A 17,951-nucleotide genomic window follows, 5' to 3' on the forward strand; every position below is an offset into this window, starting at 1 on the left:
TAGAATGTTGCAGAATTCAAATGGAGCAGTGTAGCATGCACTGGCTTACTTCTACTGGAAAAGTTAAGAAAGACTGGGGCTATATAAGGATTCATATAGAGAGATATTATTTCTGGAAACCTGAGATTCTGGGGCCTCAGGTGAAGAGAGTCCAAGAATCAGAGTCCAAATTATTCAAGGAGTTGTGTGTGTGTGTGTGTGCGCTAAACCACAAAATGTCCAATTAGAGCAGAGATGCTAAAACTCAGTGGCCACCACACTTGCTCTCTGTGACGGAAGCAGCTGGTATAATCAGTAAACACTGATGGTCTTGTTGAGGTTTTTGTTTCATGTTCAATCACTGTGGTTTCCAGTCATTATCCTGCTGACAGTAATAAACTGCAGCATCTTCAAGCTCCAGGCTGCTGATGGTGAGAGTGAAGTCTGTCCCAGACCCGCTGCCACTGAACCTGGCTGGGATGCCAGTGGCCCTGCTGGATGCACCATAGATGAGGAGCCTGGGAGCCTGCCCAGGTTTCTGCTGGTACCAGGCTAACCTGTTGCTGACACTCTGACTGGTCCTGCAGGAGACAGTGGCTCTTTCCCCTGGAGACAAAGACAGGGTGGCTGGAGACTGCGTCACCACTGTTTCTCCGGTGGTATCTGAGATTGGAAAGAAAACGGAAATGCACTATTATAATCTAGATCAAAACCACTGTCTTTGAGTAGAGCCAAAATTGTTGATCTACACTGAATTTTAATTATATTTCTTGCTGACCAGAGGTGTCAGGAGTTTTCACTGATATGCAAAACCACCTCATGTTCCCCTCACCTGGGAGCCAGAGTAGCAGGAGGAAGAGAAGCTGTGCTGGGGCTTCCATGGTTCCCTCTGGGTCCTAACCGAGCAGTTCCTCCCCAGAGCTCTGACCCAGGCATTGATATGGGCTCTGGAAGGTAGGGCAGCTGGGAGGGACATGCAAAGCAGCTGGGGTGGCAGCTGGGCTTCCGGCTGCAGGGACCACCTGCTTCTTCCTCTCTGCACGGAGCATCCTGCGCCTCCCTGGTTTTCAGGTCAGAAAAGTCTGTTGGCTCAGTCTGAGTGTAGAACTTCCCCCTGGTGATCACAGAATTTCACTCCTGTGTCTTTCTTCTCCTCAATTACCTCAATTCACCCAGATGATGTTTGGCATAACCGCATTAAGAACAATATAAAAGGCTGTGTTTTCATTTATCTCTTCCTGTCCTCAATATGCCCGGTCATCTCTGTAAGTACATTATTGGATCGATGGAAATGAAGAGTCTGTTAGAACATAATCTTCCAGATACACCTTTCATTTGCTTGTTAGTAATGTTTTCTGTGGGTCCTCAAGCTTTCCATTAACCCACACACATACGCTCTTTGAATTAAAAACTTCTGTTCACAGTCACATGTCCTGGCAGGCCCTGACATAGATTCTCTATGGCTTGCCAATTGCTTGAAATTAACCAACTAACTTAGCTTCCCTGTGTCTCAGTTTCCATGTCTGTGTAACTGTGACAATAGTAGTACCTACCTTACAGTGCTTTAGACAATTTAAAGAAAATAAGATAAAACATTTACAATAGCATTCAGGACATTATGTATGCGACAATTGTTTTTGTTGTTTAGGTTTTCAGCATTATAGTCATCATCATTATCATAAATATACTTAGCATGGAAAATCGTCTCAAATCTAATCCAAGAATTTTTTTTTTTTTTTTTTGAAACAGAGTATCACTCTGTAGCCCATGCTTGAGTGCAGTGGCACGATCTCTGCTCACTGCAAGCTCCGCCTCCCGGGTTCACGCCATTCTCCTGCCTCAGCCTCCCAAGTAGCTGGGACTATAGGTGCCCGCCACGATGACCGGCTAATTTTTTGTATTTTTTAGTAGAGACGGGGTTTCACTGTGTTAGCCAGGATGATCTCCATCTCCTAACCTTGTGATCCACCTGCCTCAGCCTCCCAAAGTGCTGGGATTACAGGCGTGAGCCACCGTGCCCGGCCTCCAAGAATGTTTTATCCACAGTCAAATTAAATTCTAAGGCTTTTTCTTCAGTAACTGTACACAACTCTAAAAATCCTAATGATGTGGTCTTAGTCTATGCTAAAGTACTTAGACCTTCAATCATTCCTGCCCATCCCTGTCTAACACATTACTTCTCATTATCCATTATCAAAATGTTACCATATAAAAGGTTGCCATGTCCTGTTGCTGTCCTTCTTTCTTATGTATCTTTATTCTACGTTATTATCTTTTGTGTTTTTCTTGCCCCAGGACTGACAATAAGGAAAAGCTACCATCATTACTTGTGTGCTCGCTCCAGTATAATTTTGTTGGGTTTGCTATCTTGGAAATGAGGACTGTGTCTTGCAAAGAAACATATTCTCTGGGAAATGTGTTATCAAAAAAAACAAATAAACAAACAAACAAAAAAATAACATTTTATCTACTTGTGATCCAATAATTAATTTAGACTGACTTCAACAAATTTTTATTTAATGACAAAAAGAAGAAGATGATATAAGAAGAAAATACAATACAATAGAGAACACTAGCTGTTATAACTCTTGCTTCATGGATTTTTACATATCTATTAGACATATGCTGGGTATATGTGTGCAATGATAATCTAAAAACTGAATGGTAACTGGCTTAAGGAATGCCTGCATTACACATTACACTGAGTCTTGCCCACTTTTCCAATTATGAAAAGAAAGCCACAGCACTATTGGTGTGACTATCAAACCTTCTGGCTGCTGTGATAGAGGCAGAGCTGATTGACTGAGATAAAAGCCTTGGAAGTAGTAGATGTTTGTTCTGTGATGTTCTGGTGTTGCTGTGGCTGTTGTTAGGAAATACAGTGGGAGTGAAAATCAAGTAGATTTACAAGCTCTGCTCTTCCTCAAACTCACAGCGCCCTCTAGAGATGAATAGATGGTGGTGCAGGAATCTCTGACACCTTAGAAGCCTTTTACTCTTTCCAGAATGTTTCCTGACAAGTATTGTTTTGAGTCACAGATTAGGTGGAACTGGGTGTAGAAGAAAGCACTAGAGCAAGGGAAGAAGTTTTCCTTCCCGGGTAGTGGTTGTAGGCACAGGGAAATGGAATTTTTCATAGATTTATGCCACACTTTTGTCTTGTTGAGGAGAGAGGCATCAAACTAGGCTCATTCCTGAAAGAATCAGAACATTATTTTAGAGAGAAGGAACTAGCAATTTCTTGTCAAATAGATGTCTAAAATTTAAAGCTACTGATTTATTTATTTATTTATTTATTTATTTTGAGATAGAGTCTCGCTGTGTCACCCAGGCTGGAATGCAGTGGCACGATATTGGCTCACTGCAACCTCCGTCTCTCTAGTTAACACAATTCTCCTGCCTCAGTCTCCCAAGTAGCTGGGATTACAGGTGCGTGCCAACATACCTGGCTAATTTTCATATTCTTAGTAGAGACGGGGCTTCACCATGTTGCCCAGGCTGCTCTGAAACTCCTGACCTCAGGTGATCTGCCTGCCTCGGCCTTCCAATGTGCTGGAATTGCAGGCTTGAGCCACTGTGCCCGGACCTACTGCTGTATTAATATTATTCATCTTCTTGAATACACCAAGTGGTAAAGTGCAAATCCACAATTTAAACTTGAGATGTGTATTCCTATGTGAACTAGTGAGGAACAAAGAATTTCTATTGGTCGGGAGATGATGCTTGACAGTGGTCAGTTTGTGAAGTGGAGGCTTATGTCACAGTACTTTTTACAGTGTTACATATGAAAACGGTGAATGGCCTCATACCCAGAAGAATCAACATTTCTCATGAGCCATACTTCCACAAGAAAGAACTGAATGGAAGCCTGTGACTACCTGATGAAGGGTGTATAAAGAAGAGGGAAAGAAAAAGGACACAAAACACAATATGGCACATGGAAAGGAGAAAGTCATTACACAGCCTATAAGAGTAAAATAATTAAAGAGAGGATGTTATGAGTAGTTTTTGACAACTAACTTGACAAAAGTGGTGCAGGGCAGGTTCTTGGCCTCCCTCAGGAAGGAGCACAGCGTAAGCGGGTGGTGGAAGGAAACGGCTTTACCGAGGTGGCGGTTACAGCTCTGTGACTGCTCTTGTGGAGCGGAGCTACCCACAGGCAGTGTGCCAGGAGCACCAGCGCAGAGGCAGTTTTACTGTCGTATTTATCCCCTCTTTTAATGACGTGCTAATTAAGGAGTGGGTTATTCAGAAGTAGCTAGAAGATGGACATTAACTTTCAGGTGTTGCCATGGCAATGGTAAACTGATATGGCCCTGGTGAGCATGTCTTATGGACAGGTGCTTCCAGTGTCTCTTCCTTGTGTCAGTCAGTCTTCAATCTGGTCCTGGGTTGAGTCCCATCTATCTCCTATCTCATTGCCCCTCAGAGATTAGATACTCCTCCTTAATCTTAAGGGGACTGCAGAAGAGCAGAGTCCATTTTCTGTAAGTGCTTCCTGCTGGCTTTATGGGTACAGGCCTTCCCTAGCATTTGAGGAGTAAACATCTTTGGTACCTGAACTAAGGGACCCAGTGGCAGGATGCTTTCATTTGTGGGGTCAGAAGACAGAATGGATTGGAAGATTTTGACAGACCGTATCATCTTTACATGAAATTTAGAAGTTTAGAAGATATGAACTTTACTAGGAGATTAAACAGGAAAATTATAATTGGAAGAGAGAGAAAAATTAATGCTCCTATGTCCACCCACAGAACCACATTATTAATCTATGTGTTTGCAAAACAGCAGCCTTAAGTTTTCTGTGTTTTATAAACGGAGGTTGTGGTGTCCACTTTTCGTGCCTACAGGACCTCATAAGAAGCAGGTTTAATCCTGGACAGCTGTACCCAACTAGTGACTTCCTGAAGCCTAACAGTAGTTAGAGTAATTAAGAATATCTGATAAGGGCCCCTTTATTCTGGTTATTATTGATTCTTGGGGGAATACTTCGCTGTTGTTTTTTGAGAGAGAGTCTCGCTCTGTTGCCCAGGCTGGAGTGCAGTGACACAATCTCGGCTGGGCTCACTGCAACCTCTGCCTCCTGGTTTCAAGCTATTTTCATGCCTCAGCCTCCTGAGTGACTGGGATTACAGGCGTGTACCTAGATGCCCAGGTAATTTTTTGTAATTTTAGTAGAGATGTGGTTTTTCTATGTTGGCAAGGCTGGTTTTGAACTCCTGGCCTCACGTGATCCACCCACCTCAGCCTCCCAAAGTGTTGAGGTTACAGGCATGAGCCATTGCACCCAGCCAATTCCTTCTCTTTAAGTTTTTAGTGAGACTAAGTCTGGTTAAACAGAGGAGCTACTATTTTCTTTTGTGTAAAGGGCACTATTTTATTTTCATAATTTTAAAAGGCCTTTTGAACCTAGCCTACATTTCAAATAGGGGTTGAGCAAAGTGTGTCTGACTCCCTGTTTCCCATATGGCCTTAATTAGATTTTATTACGTTTCTTTGGTAGTTCCTTTGGCCAAGGGGTTTGGAATCAAAAAATTTACAGCCAATTAAATATTTTAGGCCAGACAATGTGGAGGTTGGAGGCACTCATTAGCCCTTAAGCAGGAAAATCATGAGGTCAGGAGATAGAGGCTATCCTGGCTAACACGGTGAAACCCCATCTCTACGAAAAATAAAAAAAAAATCAGCTGGGCGTGGTGGCACGTGCCTGTAGTCCCAGCTGCTTGGTAGGTAGGCTGAGGCAGGAGAATCACTTGAACCCAGGAGGTGAAGGTTGCAGTGAACCAAGGTGGCACCACTGCACTGCAGCCTGGGTGACAGACTGAGACTCCATCTCAAAGAAAATATATATATATATTTTAAAGCTGTATAAAATAAAAAAGATAGCCCCAAGTAAGGTTATACATGTTAAAAAACCAAGTACCTAGAATAACACTATGCTGGGGGAAAACATTGCTTCCACAGACCTCTAAGACAAAACCCTTTAGCATAAGGCTGCACCAACAGTCAGAACTGGAGGGTCAAAGGAAGACATTCATACAGCCAACAGACACATGAAAAAATGCTCATCATCACTGGCCATCAGAGAAATGCAAATCAAAACCACAATGAGATACCATCTCACACCAGTTAGAATGGCGATCATTAAAAAGTCAGGAAACAACAGGTGCTGGAGAGGATGTGGAGAAATAGGAACACTTTTACACTGTTGGTGGGGTTGCAAACTAGTTCAACCATTATGGAAAACAGTATGGCGATTCCTCAAGGATCTAGAACTAGATGTACCATATGACCCAGCCATCCCATTACTGGGTATATACCCAAAGGATTATAAATCATGCTGCTATAAAGACACATGCACATGTATGTTTATTGCGGCACTATTCACAATAGCAAAGACTTGGAATTAACCCAAATGTCCATCAGTGACAGACTGGATTAAGAAAATGTGGCACATATACACCATGGAATACTATGCAGTCATAAAAAAGGATGAGTTTGTGTCCTTTGTAGGGACATGGATGCAGCTGGAAACCATCATTCTTAGCAAACTATCACAAGAACAGAAAACCAAACACCGCATGTTCTCACTCATAGTGGGGAACTGAACAATGAGATCACTTGGACTCGGGAAGGGGAACATCACACACCAGGGCCTATCATGGGGAGGGGGGACGGGGGAGGGATTGCATTGGGAGTTATACCTGATGTAAATGACGAGTTGATGGGTGCTGATGAGTTAATGGGTGCAACACAGCAACATGGCACAAGTATATATATGTAACAAACCTGCACGTTATGCACATGTACCCTAGAACTTAAAGTATAATAATAATAATAATAAATAAATAAATAAATAAAAAAGAAAAAGTCACAGCAGCTGATGAAGAAGCAAAAGGAGACAGCAATGATCCCAGGCCTTTTTAAAGGAAGAACAAGCTGAAAGCAGCAAAACACAACAGTTGAATCTGTAAGACATGAATCTCAGAAGTTTTAAAAGAAACTCATTATCAAATCAAAGGCAAAATTTTCTGTTTAACTTTTTTTTTTCCCCCGAGATAGAATCTCGCTCTATCACCCAGGCTGGAGTGCTGTGGCGCGATCTTGGCTCACCACAACCTCCACCTCCCAGGTTTCAGCCGTTCTCCTGCCTCAGTCTCCCGAATAGCTAAGATTACAGGTACATACCACTGCACCTGGCTAATTTTTGTATTTTTAGTAGAGATGGGGCTTTACCATGTTGGCCAGGCTGGTCTTGTACTCCTGACCTCAAATGATCCACCCTCCTCGGCCTCCCAAAGTGCTGGGATGCAGGCGTGAGCCACCGCACCCAGCCTCAAAAACAAAATTTTCTACAATTTAGGAAATCAGTAACTTAAGAAAACCCAGTTTCAATATGCAGACCATTTTCTAGAAAGTGACTGGGCCATCATTGTTCTCATCTCAGATTTCCACTTCCTGCATCGAAGGTGTAGGAAGAGGTAGCAAGATGTTATGAAAGTGGATTGTAAGCATTTGTTAGTGAACAAAATATGACTAAAGCACTATTTTTATATTTTAATTTTTATTTATTGTTATTATTTTTTAAGACAGGGTGTCATTCTTTTACCCAGGCTGGAATACAGTGGTGCGATCTCAGCTCACTGCAACCTTCGCCTCCTGGGTTCAAGCAATTCTCGTGTCTCAGCCTCCCAAGTAGCTGGGATTACATGCATGCACCACCATGTCCAGCTCATTTTTTTCGTATTTTTAGTAGAGACAGGTTTCACTGTGTCGGTCAGGTTGGTCTTGAACTCCTGAACTCTAATGATCCGCCCACCTTGGCCTCCTAAAGTGCTGGGATTATAGGTGTGAGCCACCATGCTCGGCCTTAAAGCAGTATTTTTATTAAATAAAATGTAGAAGAAAAAGTGTAAATAAAATGACACCAAGAAAACATAGTGCCGTTACGGAAAATGATACCTTTAGGGCAGAAAACAAGAAAAGGCAAACCAAGATTCCCTTAGGGTGAGGCTCCAATCCACAATCCTAGGAGGAATGTCAATGCTGAAAACCCGGGAGCATCCAGGGAGTGGCCAACAATACCAAATGCTGAATCCCACAGTAGCTGAGTATCAGCCTAGGAGTGTCCCCACACCAAATGCCAGGAAGCCCTGGAATATCCAGGGGCAGAACAGTGCAGGAAATCCTGGAGCCTCAGTGGGGTGGCCAACAGTGAGCCCCAAAGGCCTGGTTGGGGCCATAGAACAATGTGACTCTGGCTTCTTAGAGTCAACAGAACAGGAGAATTCTTACAACCAAGTGTCCTGCCTCAAACAATTGCACAAACATAATTAGCAGCGAGCCAAAGCCAAAACTGCAAAGCAGACACATCTATCGGGGCAGAAAATAAGATAAAATGACTGGTGGATAAATAAAATGGCATTCGAGGAAAAATGACTAAGGGAAGGAGCAACGAGGATGTCGTCAGGTGTGCTATGGGGAATTCAAATGGACTATCTAGCCCAAGGCCTGATTCCCTGGATCATCTGATATAGGGCAGGTGGGCAGAGGGGACCCTTACAGGTGTGCAGGAGCCAAAATGGTGCCAAGCAGTCTCTAACGTGGGGCCTGCATGAAGATCTCTCCAGGGTCCCCAGCTTGGGTGGGTTGGGCTCCTACAGGGGAACTGGTGCACGGAGCTACTGGCCTGCATGAAGCAGTGGCTCTGTGGCCACTTGCCCATCCCCAGGGCTCCACCGCCTGTCAGGAAAGATGATGGCTCTTAAAACAGCCTTTGGCCAGTGTTAACAGCTCTGCAATGTTAGCAACTCTGTAGCTTTGATGGCTGTAGCGCTGATCACCATCTCGCCCTCTCTCACTGGTCACCGTCTTGCCACGTCTCCGATAGCTGTCTTGCCCATTGCTGATCAACGTGTCCATCTTCTCATAAAGTGCCATCTCACCCTCTCTCACTGGTCGCTGTCTTGCCATTTCTCCAATAGCTGTCTTGCCCATTGCTGATCGCTATGTCCATCTTCTCACAAAATACCATCTCGTGCTGTCTCTTGCTGTCTGGCTTCTCCGCTGTTTCCACTAACTCACTGCCACATCAAACGCTGCCTCTCACCATGTCCCCTAGGGTTCATATTTTCTGTACTTCCTCTCTAAAATATGTAACATCAATTCCATTTGTTCTCACTTTACATGGGCTAGATCTACGGCCCCAGCAAATACCCTAACACCCTGTGTTGACAACTTATTCATTATTGTATTAAGTCTAAATGTTCACATGCTTATCATATCATTTCTTCCAATTTAATGGTATAATTGTCATGTCAACTATTTGGATTAAGAACCATCAACCAGAAAACCACAGCCCTGACTAAATAGAGTATATCAAGCTGTTTAGTTGGCATAACAGTGATGAGTCTACAGCTCATTTTCAAGATATAAATATTCTGTTTATGGGAGTAATAGCACCATTCACACAGTTAATGTTTCAGAGCCTCCACTACATCTGACAGCATAGCAATTCAATAGCACAAGGGTTTGTGTGTCAGCTTTGCTTGACTAATAATGGGTTTTTCCCTGTCTATAGGGAAAGCTGTACCTGTGTACATGACAAGAACATGAGCTACCCTTTCTTAACTTTTTTGGAGGTAAATAAGTTGTTTGATCCAAAGCCATATTATGGAAGAATTTCCTGACTGATGAAAGCACTTGGAAAATCCTCAAATGATGTTTATGCAGAAATATAACCAAAAAGAAAGGCAAATTCATATATAGGAAAATAACCAGTGCCCTCTTCGTGTTACGTGAGGTCCACCAGTATCACCTGACCCCAGCTGTTCGTCTGAGCCCTGATGTGTGTTACAATGTTACGGGTTCAGGAGGGGTCATTCTTCTTGGCAAGTTAGGTGTTCAGAAGAGCCAGTAGCCCTTTAAGTCTCAGTTATTTGAAATTCATATTATTGAGTCCCCATAGGAACCTCCATAACATTAGTTCATGACACTCCCTGGGAAAGCTGGGAAAGGTGACTGACTGAAGTCCATGGTGTTGAATCTTCCTCATTGTTAAAAATCACCTGCTCATTAATGGCATTTTGATTAATATTCACTGGGAAAGCTTTTTTTTTTAAATTTTGGCTCATATTTGAAACGTCTAGTCATAGCTCTTCCAGAATCACTTTGTCTGCAATCATTTTGTTGCATTTCTTTGAAGACCTGATGATCTGTCAAAACCAACAGCCAATATTATTACATTGCTGTTATATTGGGGAAAGCTGAATGTTGGGAGAAACTGAGGCAGGGCTTGCATGTCTTACATAATGTAAAACAGTCTTGGAACATGTCTGGGGTCCAGGGTCTAAAACTCCTCGTGGCCTTTGGGACACCAAGCTCTATGCTAAAGGGTGGAAGGCTATCCTGATGTACCATAATCTAAGCCCAGGTCATAAAATCCCTTGTGGCTTGGATAGAATCCAGGGCTCGTGGCTCTGGAATGTGTCTACACTTGCTGGCTCCTTTCTCCTTGCTCTCCCAGGATTGATTGTATTTTGAGTTAAAAGAACCTGCTCTCCATTATCTCAACTAGCAGAGCAAATGCTAAACCATCACAGGTGTAAATTATGTGTTTAATGCAATGCGGCCTTTTGACCTCCACATTCTCACCACCTGTTTCTTTGTTGGATTACCAATAAATAGCATGGACTCCCAGAGCTCGGGGCCTTCGCAGCCTCCATACACTAGCGATGGCCCCTGGTGCCCACCTTTCTCTCTCAAACTGTCTTTTCTCAATCCTTTGACTCCGCCAGACTTTGTCACCCCCACAACCTGGTGCTGGGTCTGATCACCCCAACACTGTTATTGTTGCAATGTGATCATCAGATGTAACCCTTGCAGTTTACTCATTGTTATCATTTTTACATTTCCAGGGCTTCCTTGACAATGGCACTGATGTGACTCCATCCAGCATCCATTGTTGTGAGAACTCTATTTGGCATATCGTCACTGAACATAATGGAGACTTTCATAGGATATAATGGTTAATATTCAACATTAGTCAAAATTTGCTCTTGGCCTACCCTTGGAGCTCCACTGAGTTGGAAAAATATTTTAGGTAGGGACTAGCATTTGGTAGAATTTTAAAAATAAAGGCTACAAAGAAATTTTCTGTAGCAAGAGTGAGAAGTATATGTGGTCCAGAATGCCATTATTTTATGGAATGTTTCAAAAAATTTTAAATGTATTTAATTTAGAGAAGAATTTTATAAATATGCATATATTGCATATATGATAGAATAAATGTACTTAAATATGAATACTATATATATTTTTATCCAACATTTTATCAAAAACATATGTATATGCTTCTATGTATCTTATATACACATATGCATAGTTTTCCATAAATAAGGTAAATTTTAATTTTTTATTGAAATAGTAGTTTTAATTTTGTCTTTAATTTTCTTTTAATAACTTCATAATTTAATTACTGAATATTCACATTTATACCACCAATTTAAGAAAAAATATATGTGTGTACATATAGGTGGAGGTGTAAATACTGTATCAGTAAGCTTTTATGCATAATGATTGGTAACTGGTTAAATACACAACGCAGTGGCTGATAGTAAACATTTGTTATCATGTTCATGGATGCTCATGTTCACAATCATCTCGCTGATCAAGGAAGGGCTCAGCTGAGTGGTTCCTCTGCAGGGTACTGAGCTTATCTTTAGCCTACAGATATCAATTATCTGAGGACAAAGCTGAACAGCAGTGACTACACATGACACAACATTCTTGTGACAGGTCTCAGGAGTGAACAACATCCCAAACCAAACCTCACAGTTGAATTTAAGTCCAATAATTTCTAACATAGCTTCAGATATTGAAAATATATTTCTTTATTTCAGTGAGTACAAATTTTCAATAAAATGTTTACTCCATTTAATTATAGAGGTGTTTTATCATTCCATGGACAAATAATTATGTTTTCATCCTTTAAAATCTTGAAAATATTTGCAAATGTAAATTTGCATTAATAAAATAAAGCTGGATATGTTTTCAACATGGGGCTTTAAATATAATTTTTAAAATGGTCTCATTGGGGGAAAAATCATTTTAACTTATGTAAACATCATTTTTTGCCTCTCTTGTATCCTATAGAGTGGCCCAATAAGAGGTCCTCCCATGAGATTTGGAAGTCACAAAAGGATGACTCAATATTCTCCATTGGTACCTAAGACAGACACAGGGACAGAGATGAGGACTGCAGAAACACCTGGAAAGATGCTGTACGAAGTTGAGTGCATCAGCACCCCTACCCCTAAGCTTTCAGACAGGACTGAAGGCCACATGGTTAGATAGTCCATCCTGCAGGGGCAGATGCATTCTGTTTTCTGAGGGAGCACCAGATAATCCTGCTTCTAGTACCAACTTTCATGATTACTATATCCTTGACTTTGAAAGGTTGTAGTGTGAAAGTTAATTCTAGGAATTGAGTTATTCTTATCACACACAACAAAGCCAAAAAACCAGGAGGGAAAGGCACTCAGGGTGCAAAATATTGTGCCTAGAATGCAATTGAAATAGGCCCTATTATCCCAGGGAACTAATGTTTATGGGTTTTGAATAAACATAGAAATTGACTCCCCCATTCTTAAAACTCAAGATAGTTTAATTTGTCTTATCTGAGATCTTTTCTCAGGAAACCAACCATCAGGCCTCTCAGGTACTATCAAAGGAGCTGAACCTTACATATCACTGAATTAGGACAGTGAGACACCAGAACCTTCACCCGTTATGATTGCCTAACCTCCTGTTTCCTGTTGACCAAATTATCTTCCTTACCCCTCTCTAATTCCTGTTTTCCCACATTTCTTCTCTGCTATATAAACCCCTAATTTTAGTTGGTCAGAGAGATACATTTGTGAGTGGTGTCCCATCTCCTCGGCTGCAGCACCTGATTAAAACCTGTTTCTTGGCAATGCTTGTTGTCTTAGTGATTAGCTTTCTGTGTGCTGAGCAGCAGGATCTTCACTGAATCCCTGGTATTTCAGTAACTAAATTCTCTGCAAGCTTCATTGCTTTGGCTTCTTGAAAACTGAAACCAAATTGATCCATAACTTCTGAGATAACTTGATATAATTCTAGGATTCACTTTGTCCAGCACTGCTTAAAAGTGTGAGCTTGCCAGCTCCCAACCCTTCCTAGTGCCAATGAACTTTCTCAAAGAGCCATCGGTAACATTTTCCCTTTTTCATAAAATGCTAACTTGCTCTTCGTTCTCCCAATATATTGAAGACTATAGAGTTTTCCTGTATGCCCCATTTGGCAAATATTTCTATGCAAATAAAACATTAAATTTAGAGATTCATCTCTACATTTTATGTGGATTTCAGTAGTTTAGACTCTAATTCTCTGTATTAAGACAGTTCCTCCTTAGAACATCTATAGTGGTGTCTTCTCTGTTATATGAATTCCAACTGAAGCCATAAACTAGACTACTCAGGTGTCATAATCTCTGTCTTCAGTAAATCAGGAGAGGCACTGCTATGTCTGTGCAGCTGGGGCTGAGAAAGAGAAAAGAATTCGGGTGCAGAGGTGACTTCATGTCTCCCTCTACCGACACCATCAGTGTGTGGCTGCATCTGAGGAACACTCTCAGCCCATGGAGGCATCAGGAGGAGCAGCTGGGGCAGGCCAGCCTCACACATCTGCTTCCCTGGGGGTTTATGTTCGGGTGTGTAACACTGTGGGAGGGTAACTATTACCCTGTTGACAGTAATAAGTTGCAAAATCTTCAGGCTGCAGGCTGCTGATGGTGAGAGTGAATTCCGTCCCAGATCCACTGCCGCTGAACCTTGATGGGACCCCACTTTCCAAAGTGGATGCCTTATAGATCAGGGGCTTAGGGGCTTTCCCCGGTTTCTGCTGATACCAGGCTAAATAATTGCTAATGCCCTGACTGGCTTGGCAAGTGATGGTGACTCTGTCTCCTACAGATGCAGACAGGGAAGATGGAGACTGGGTCATCTGGATGTCACATCTGGCACCTGAGATTGGAAACATAAAAACAAATGTCCACACAATTAATCATGTAGTAAGAGAATTTTCCTGAATAGCCAGGCAGTACTGACCACACTGGGCTGAGTAAACTGCTAGTGTTCCTGTTCCTTACCTGGGAGCCAGAGCAGCAGGAGCCCCAGGAGCTGAGCGGGGACCCTCATGTCCATGCTGTGTCCTGAGTGGTTCTGACTTCTACATGAAGTGTGACCAGCCTATTAATAAATCTTCTGGGCAGGAGGCTGTGCTCTGGGAACATGCAAATGAGCAGGGGATGGGGCAGGCTGGGCACAGCTGCAGGACTGGCTCATCTCAGTAACTCAGCAGTGGCTCAGTGTCCCCAGGTGTCCCAGGTCAGACCAGGGTAGCACAAATGTTTCTGCAAAGAATGTGTTTCCACTGGGGACTATTTTGCTTTGAGAAACATTTTTTAGGTATTTTTTTTTGACAATTTAAAATATTCCTCAGGAGTCAATGGAGTAATGTATTTCATTGGTGTATGGGGATTATTTAGGAGAATATTCTTGTTTGTAGGAAACACATGATAAAATGTTAGACGGTAGGTTTCTCAGGTCTTCAAAAGACTCTCATAAAATCCCAGTTAGGGAAGCAGGTAATTTTGCTACACTTGCAACATTTCTGTGAGTTTAACATTTTTCCTTTCTAAAAAAATTAAAAGTAAAATATTTCGACATGATGCTACATATATTTGTAAGTATTAGGTAATGGTGTTATGTCTTTGTTCTTACTAGTATTAGATCAAGCAATTTACTACAGATACACAGAGATGATACCGTGTTCCCTCAATGCATGCAGCACTCACTGATCCACCACTACCAAGAGTGACAGGTCTCTTTAATACCCAGAGACTAAATGCGTTGCACCTTGTTCTTGTTTTGGACACCTTCATAGTCTACCTTCTTTTCTGCCATTGCATATTATTTTCCAAAGTTCATCTCTCTTAGTGAGGGTGGCCACTGCATGGATCATGTCCCTGACATGCACTTCAATGACACTTTCTTCTTATACTTTTTATCAGTGTGTGGGGACATCATCCTGACCCAGACACCAGCCTCCCTGTTAACATCTTTAGGAAAAAGACACTCAAACTCTTATCAAGCAATTGCCTTTGCACATGGAGAACTCAGTTGGATCCAGATGTAACTGGACAGGGATTTGCACTCGTTATATCTCATATCTCTAATGTGCCGAAAAATGTCCCAGCCTGGCTCAGTAGCAGGGGAAGTGGATCCAACTACATCAGCATCAGCATCAGTGGGCTGCAGCCTAGGACTCCACAAAATTTTACTGATGCCTGACTAGGGGAGCCAAATCACAGTGCTGTAGCCTGTGCACAAACCTTCCTGCTGCTCTGTAAGCAGCCTGAATTTTAAGGGAACTTGTTCATATTGAGATAAAGGAAGAAAGCTCCATTTGTCCTCTAAATGTTTGCTGAAAATGAACTGACAAAAGAAAGATTAATAAGAGAAAAGGCAAATAAAATTCACTTAAAGTGCAGCAGGATATCATAGCAGGATGATTACCCAGATAACTCAATGAGATCCAGTTGTTCATATTTCCTTTCTAGGTAAGAGGGAGTTGGGAAGTGTAGGCAACCTGGAGAGAATACATGAGAATAGAAGTGCATCTTCAAAAGAACAGGTATTAGCCTGACTGTATAAAGCATCAACTTCCAGTCTCTTCTATTTTTGATTCCTCATTTGTGTTAATCTTCCCTGATATAAAAATTCCCAGGAAGAATTTCCTTGACAATTGTTTTTCTTCTGGAGAATTTGCTTTTAGGCAGATAAGGGATATTTAGGAAAAGGGTTTTTGTGCATTTGGTGCTTTCTAAATGCCTTTGGTTTTACATAATCATCATACCAATGCAGCACAGTTTGAGATGTTATTTTCTGGATTCTTTTACTTGCAGCCACCTGCCAAGGTGCTGTTCCAGAGAGATGCAGCTACAGACTGAAAGAGCAGTTGACCCCTGAATAACGTGGAGGTTGGGGCACTGACCACTGGTGCAGATGAAAACCTATGTAGAACTGTTGCATCCTTAAGTACTAATAGATTACATTTGCCTGGAAGCCTTAGTGATAAAATAAATAGTTGATTAACACTTTTTTACACTATATATATTTTATACTCTATTCTTCCAATAAAGTGTGCTAAAGAAAAAAATGTTTTTAAGGAAACCATCAAAATGAGAAAATATATTTACTCATTAGGTAAAATTAGGTTACTTGCTCTCAGGTGACACACACAGAAGAAAATATAAGTGGATCTGCAAAATTCAAACTCAAGTTATGCAAGGGTTAACTGTACTATAATGAATGTAGCAGTCCCCATCTATAATCTAGGGCTTTCCCCTTTGCTGTACCTGTACTCACTTCCAATGGCAATATACATGACTTATGTTCTTTATCATCTTGGGCAGAGAGCTCTGCCTACATGCATTATTGGCCAGATGTCCTGGAATGTGTATCTCTGAGGAAAGTCCTATGGTTTGCCTATGTCCTCCAGAATTCATCTGTTGGAAAGTTAATTCTCAGTGTAAAGGTATTGCCATGTGGGGCCTATTGGGATGTGTTTAGGTCATCAGGGTGGAGCCCTCTAGTGGAATACATTAATGACAGTATAAACAGGGTTTATGGGACTGGAATCTCTCTCTCTCTTCTGCTGTCGGTCATGATAAGACATGGCCTTCCTTCCTTTGAAGGACTCAATGCTCCAGGCATCATCTTGAAAGGAGAGAAAGCAGAACTTAACCTGCCCATGCCTTGATCTAAACTTCCCATTCTCCAGAAGTGTGAGAAAATATATTTCCGTTTTTTATGAATTACACAGTGACAAGGAACCTGTTATAGCAGCTTGAAAGAGAACAGGAGAGACAGCTCACAATCAGTGAGGACAGGATGGGGAATATACATACCCCGGCTTCCTCATCTCTCAGCTGGAAGAGCCCAGAGGAATTTAGTCCATGTTTCCACATGTGGTTGATCTTCAGTTCTCCTGAGTCAGGTGGGTTGTTGATGTGTCTTTTACCATTCATTTTCTGTTCCCTCCTTCACTTTCCTCCTTTCCTCCCAGTGTAAATTTACTGCCTAAACAGGAATCCTCATTGCTGGTGGACCCAAACAAAGATAGTAAAACAAGTCACTAATCTTTTGTATGAGGGTTATTTCCCATCTTTATTCTTATCACTTTTCTTTCTTTGACATGTAGGAATATTCAGAAAGCACTTTCTTTTTTTTTTAACCAATCTATTTTAGATTGAATTTATTAAGTGATTTTTTTTTTCTGTGTGTTTTGTAAACAAAAAATTAAGTTGTAAGCCACCAACCAGCTGAATGGACTCCTCTTCTGGCAGAGAGAACTTCAAAAAAATCTGAAAAACTAGGTTAGGCCATTACTGGCAGGTGGGTTTAGATATACCTCATTATACTCTCCTCCCTTTGGAGTTCAGACACAACTGACCAGCATTATCATTATAACAGAGATCTTTGGACTGAGAAAACAGATGCTTTGTAGCAATAAGATACCATACTCCAACATGACAGATAATAGGCCCTGAAGAAAATCTAAAAATTTTACTCTAAAAATATTTTTTTCTTTCCTTTTCTTTTTTCTTTTTTCTTTCTTTTTTTTTTTTTTTAAGATGGAGTCTTGCTCTGTGCCCAGGCTGGGGTGCTCACTGCAAGCTCTGCCTCTCGAGTTCATGCCATTCTCCTGCCTCAGCCTCCCAAGTAGCTGGGACTACAGATGCCCGGCTAATATTTTTTGTATTTTTAGTAGAGACGGGGTTTCACCCTGTTAATCAGGATGGTCTTAATCTCCTGACCTCCTGATCTGCCCGTCTTGGCCTCCCAACTTGCTGTGATTACAGGCATGAGCCGCCACACCCGGCCTATTCT

At 41.7% G+C, this 17,951-nt stretch overlaps 2 gene segments (V, D, J or C); both read right to left on the reverse strand.

Annotated features, from left to right (window-relative positions):
- LOC103241327 (immunoglobulin kappa variable 2-24-like) overlaps positions 1-17,951 on the reverse strand; it is a 978,355-nt gene that overhangs the window by 214,835 nt on the left and 745,569 nt on the right.
- LOC119622394 (immunoglobulin kappa variable 3-15-like) lies at positions 107-890 on the reverse strand. The segment is given in 2 exon segments: positions 107-642; positions 812-890. Coding segments are annotated over 2 exon segments (354 nt in total).

The sequence above is a fragment of the Chlorocebus sabaeus genome, chromosome 14, assembly GCF_047675955.1.
Source record: "Chlorocebus sabaeus isolate Y175 chromosome 14, mChlSab1.0.hap1, whole genome shotgun sequence".
Classification (NCBI taxonomy): Eukaryota; Metazoa; Chordata; class Mammalia; order Primates; family Cercopithecidae; genus Chlorocebus; species Chlorocebus sabaeus.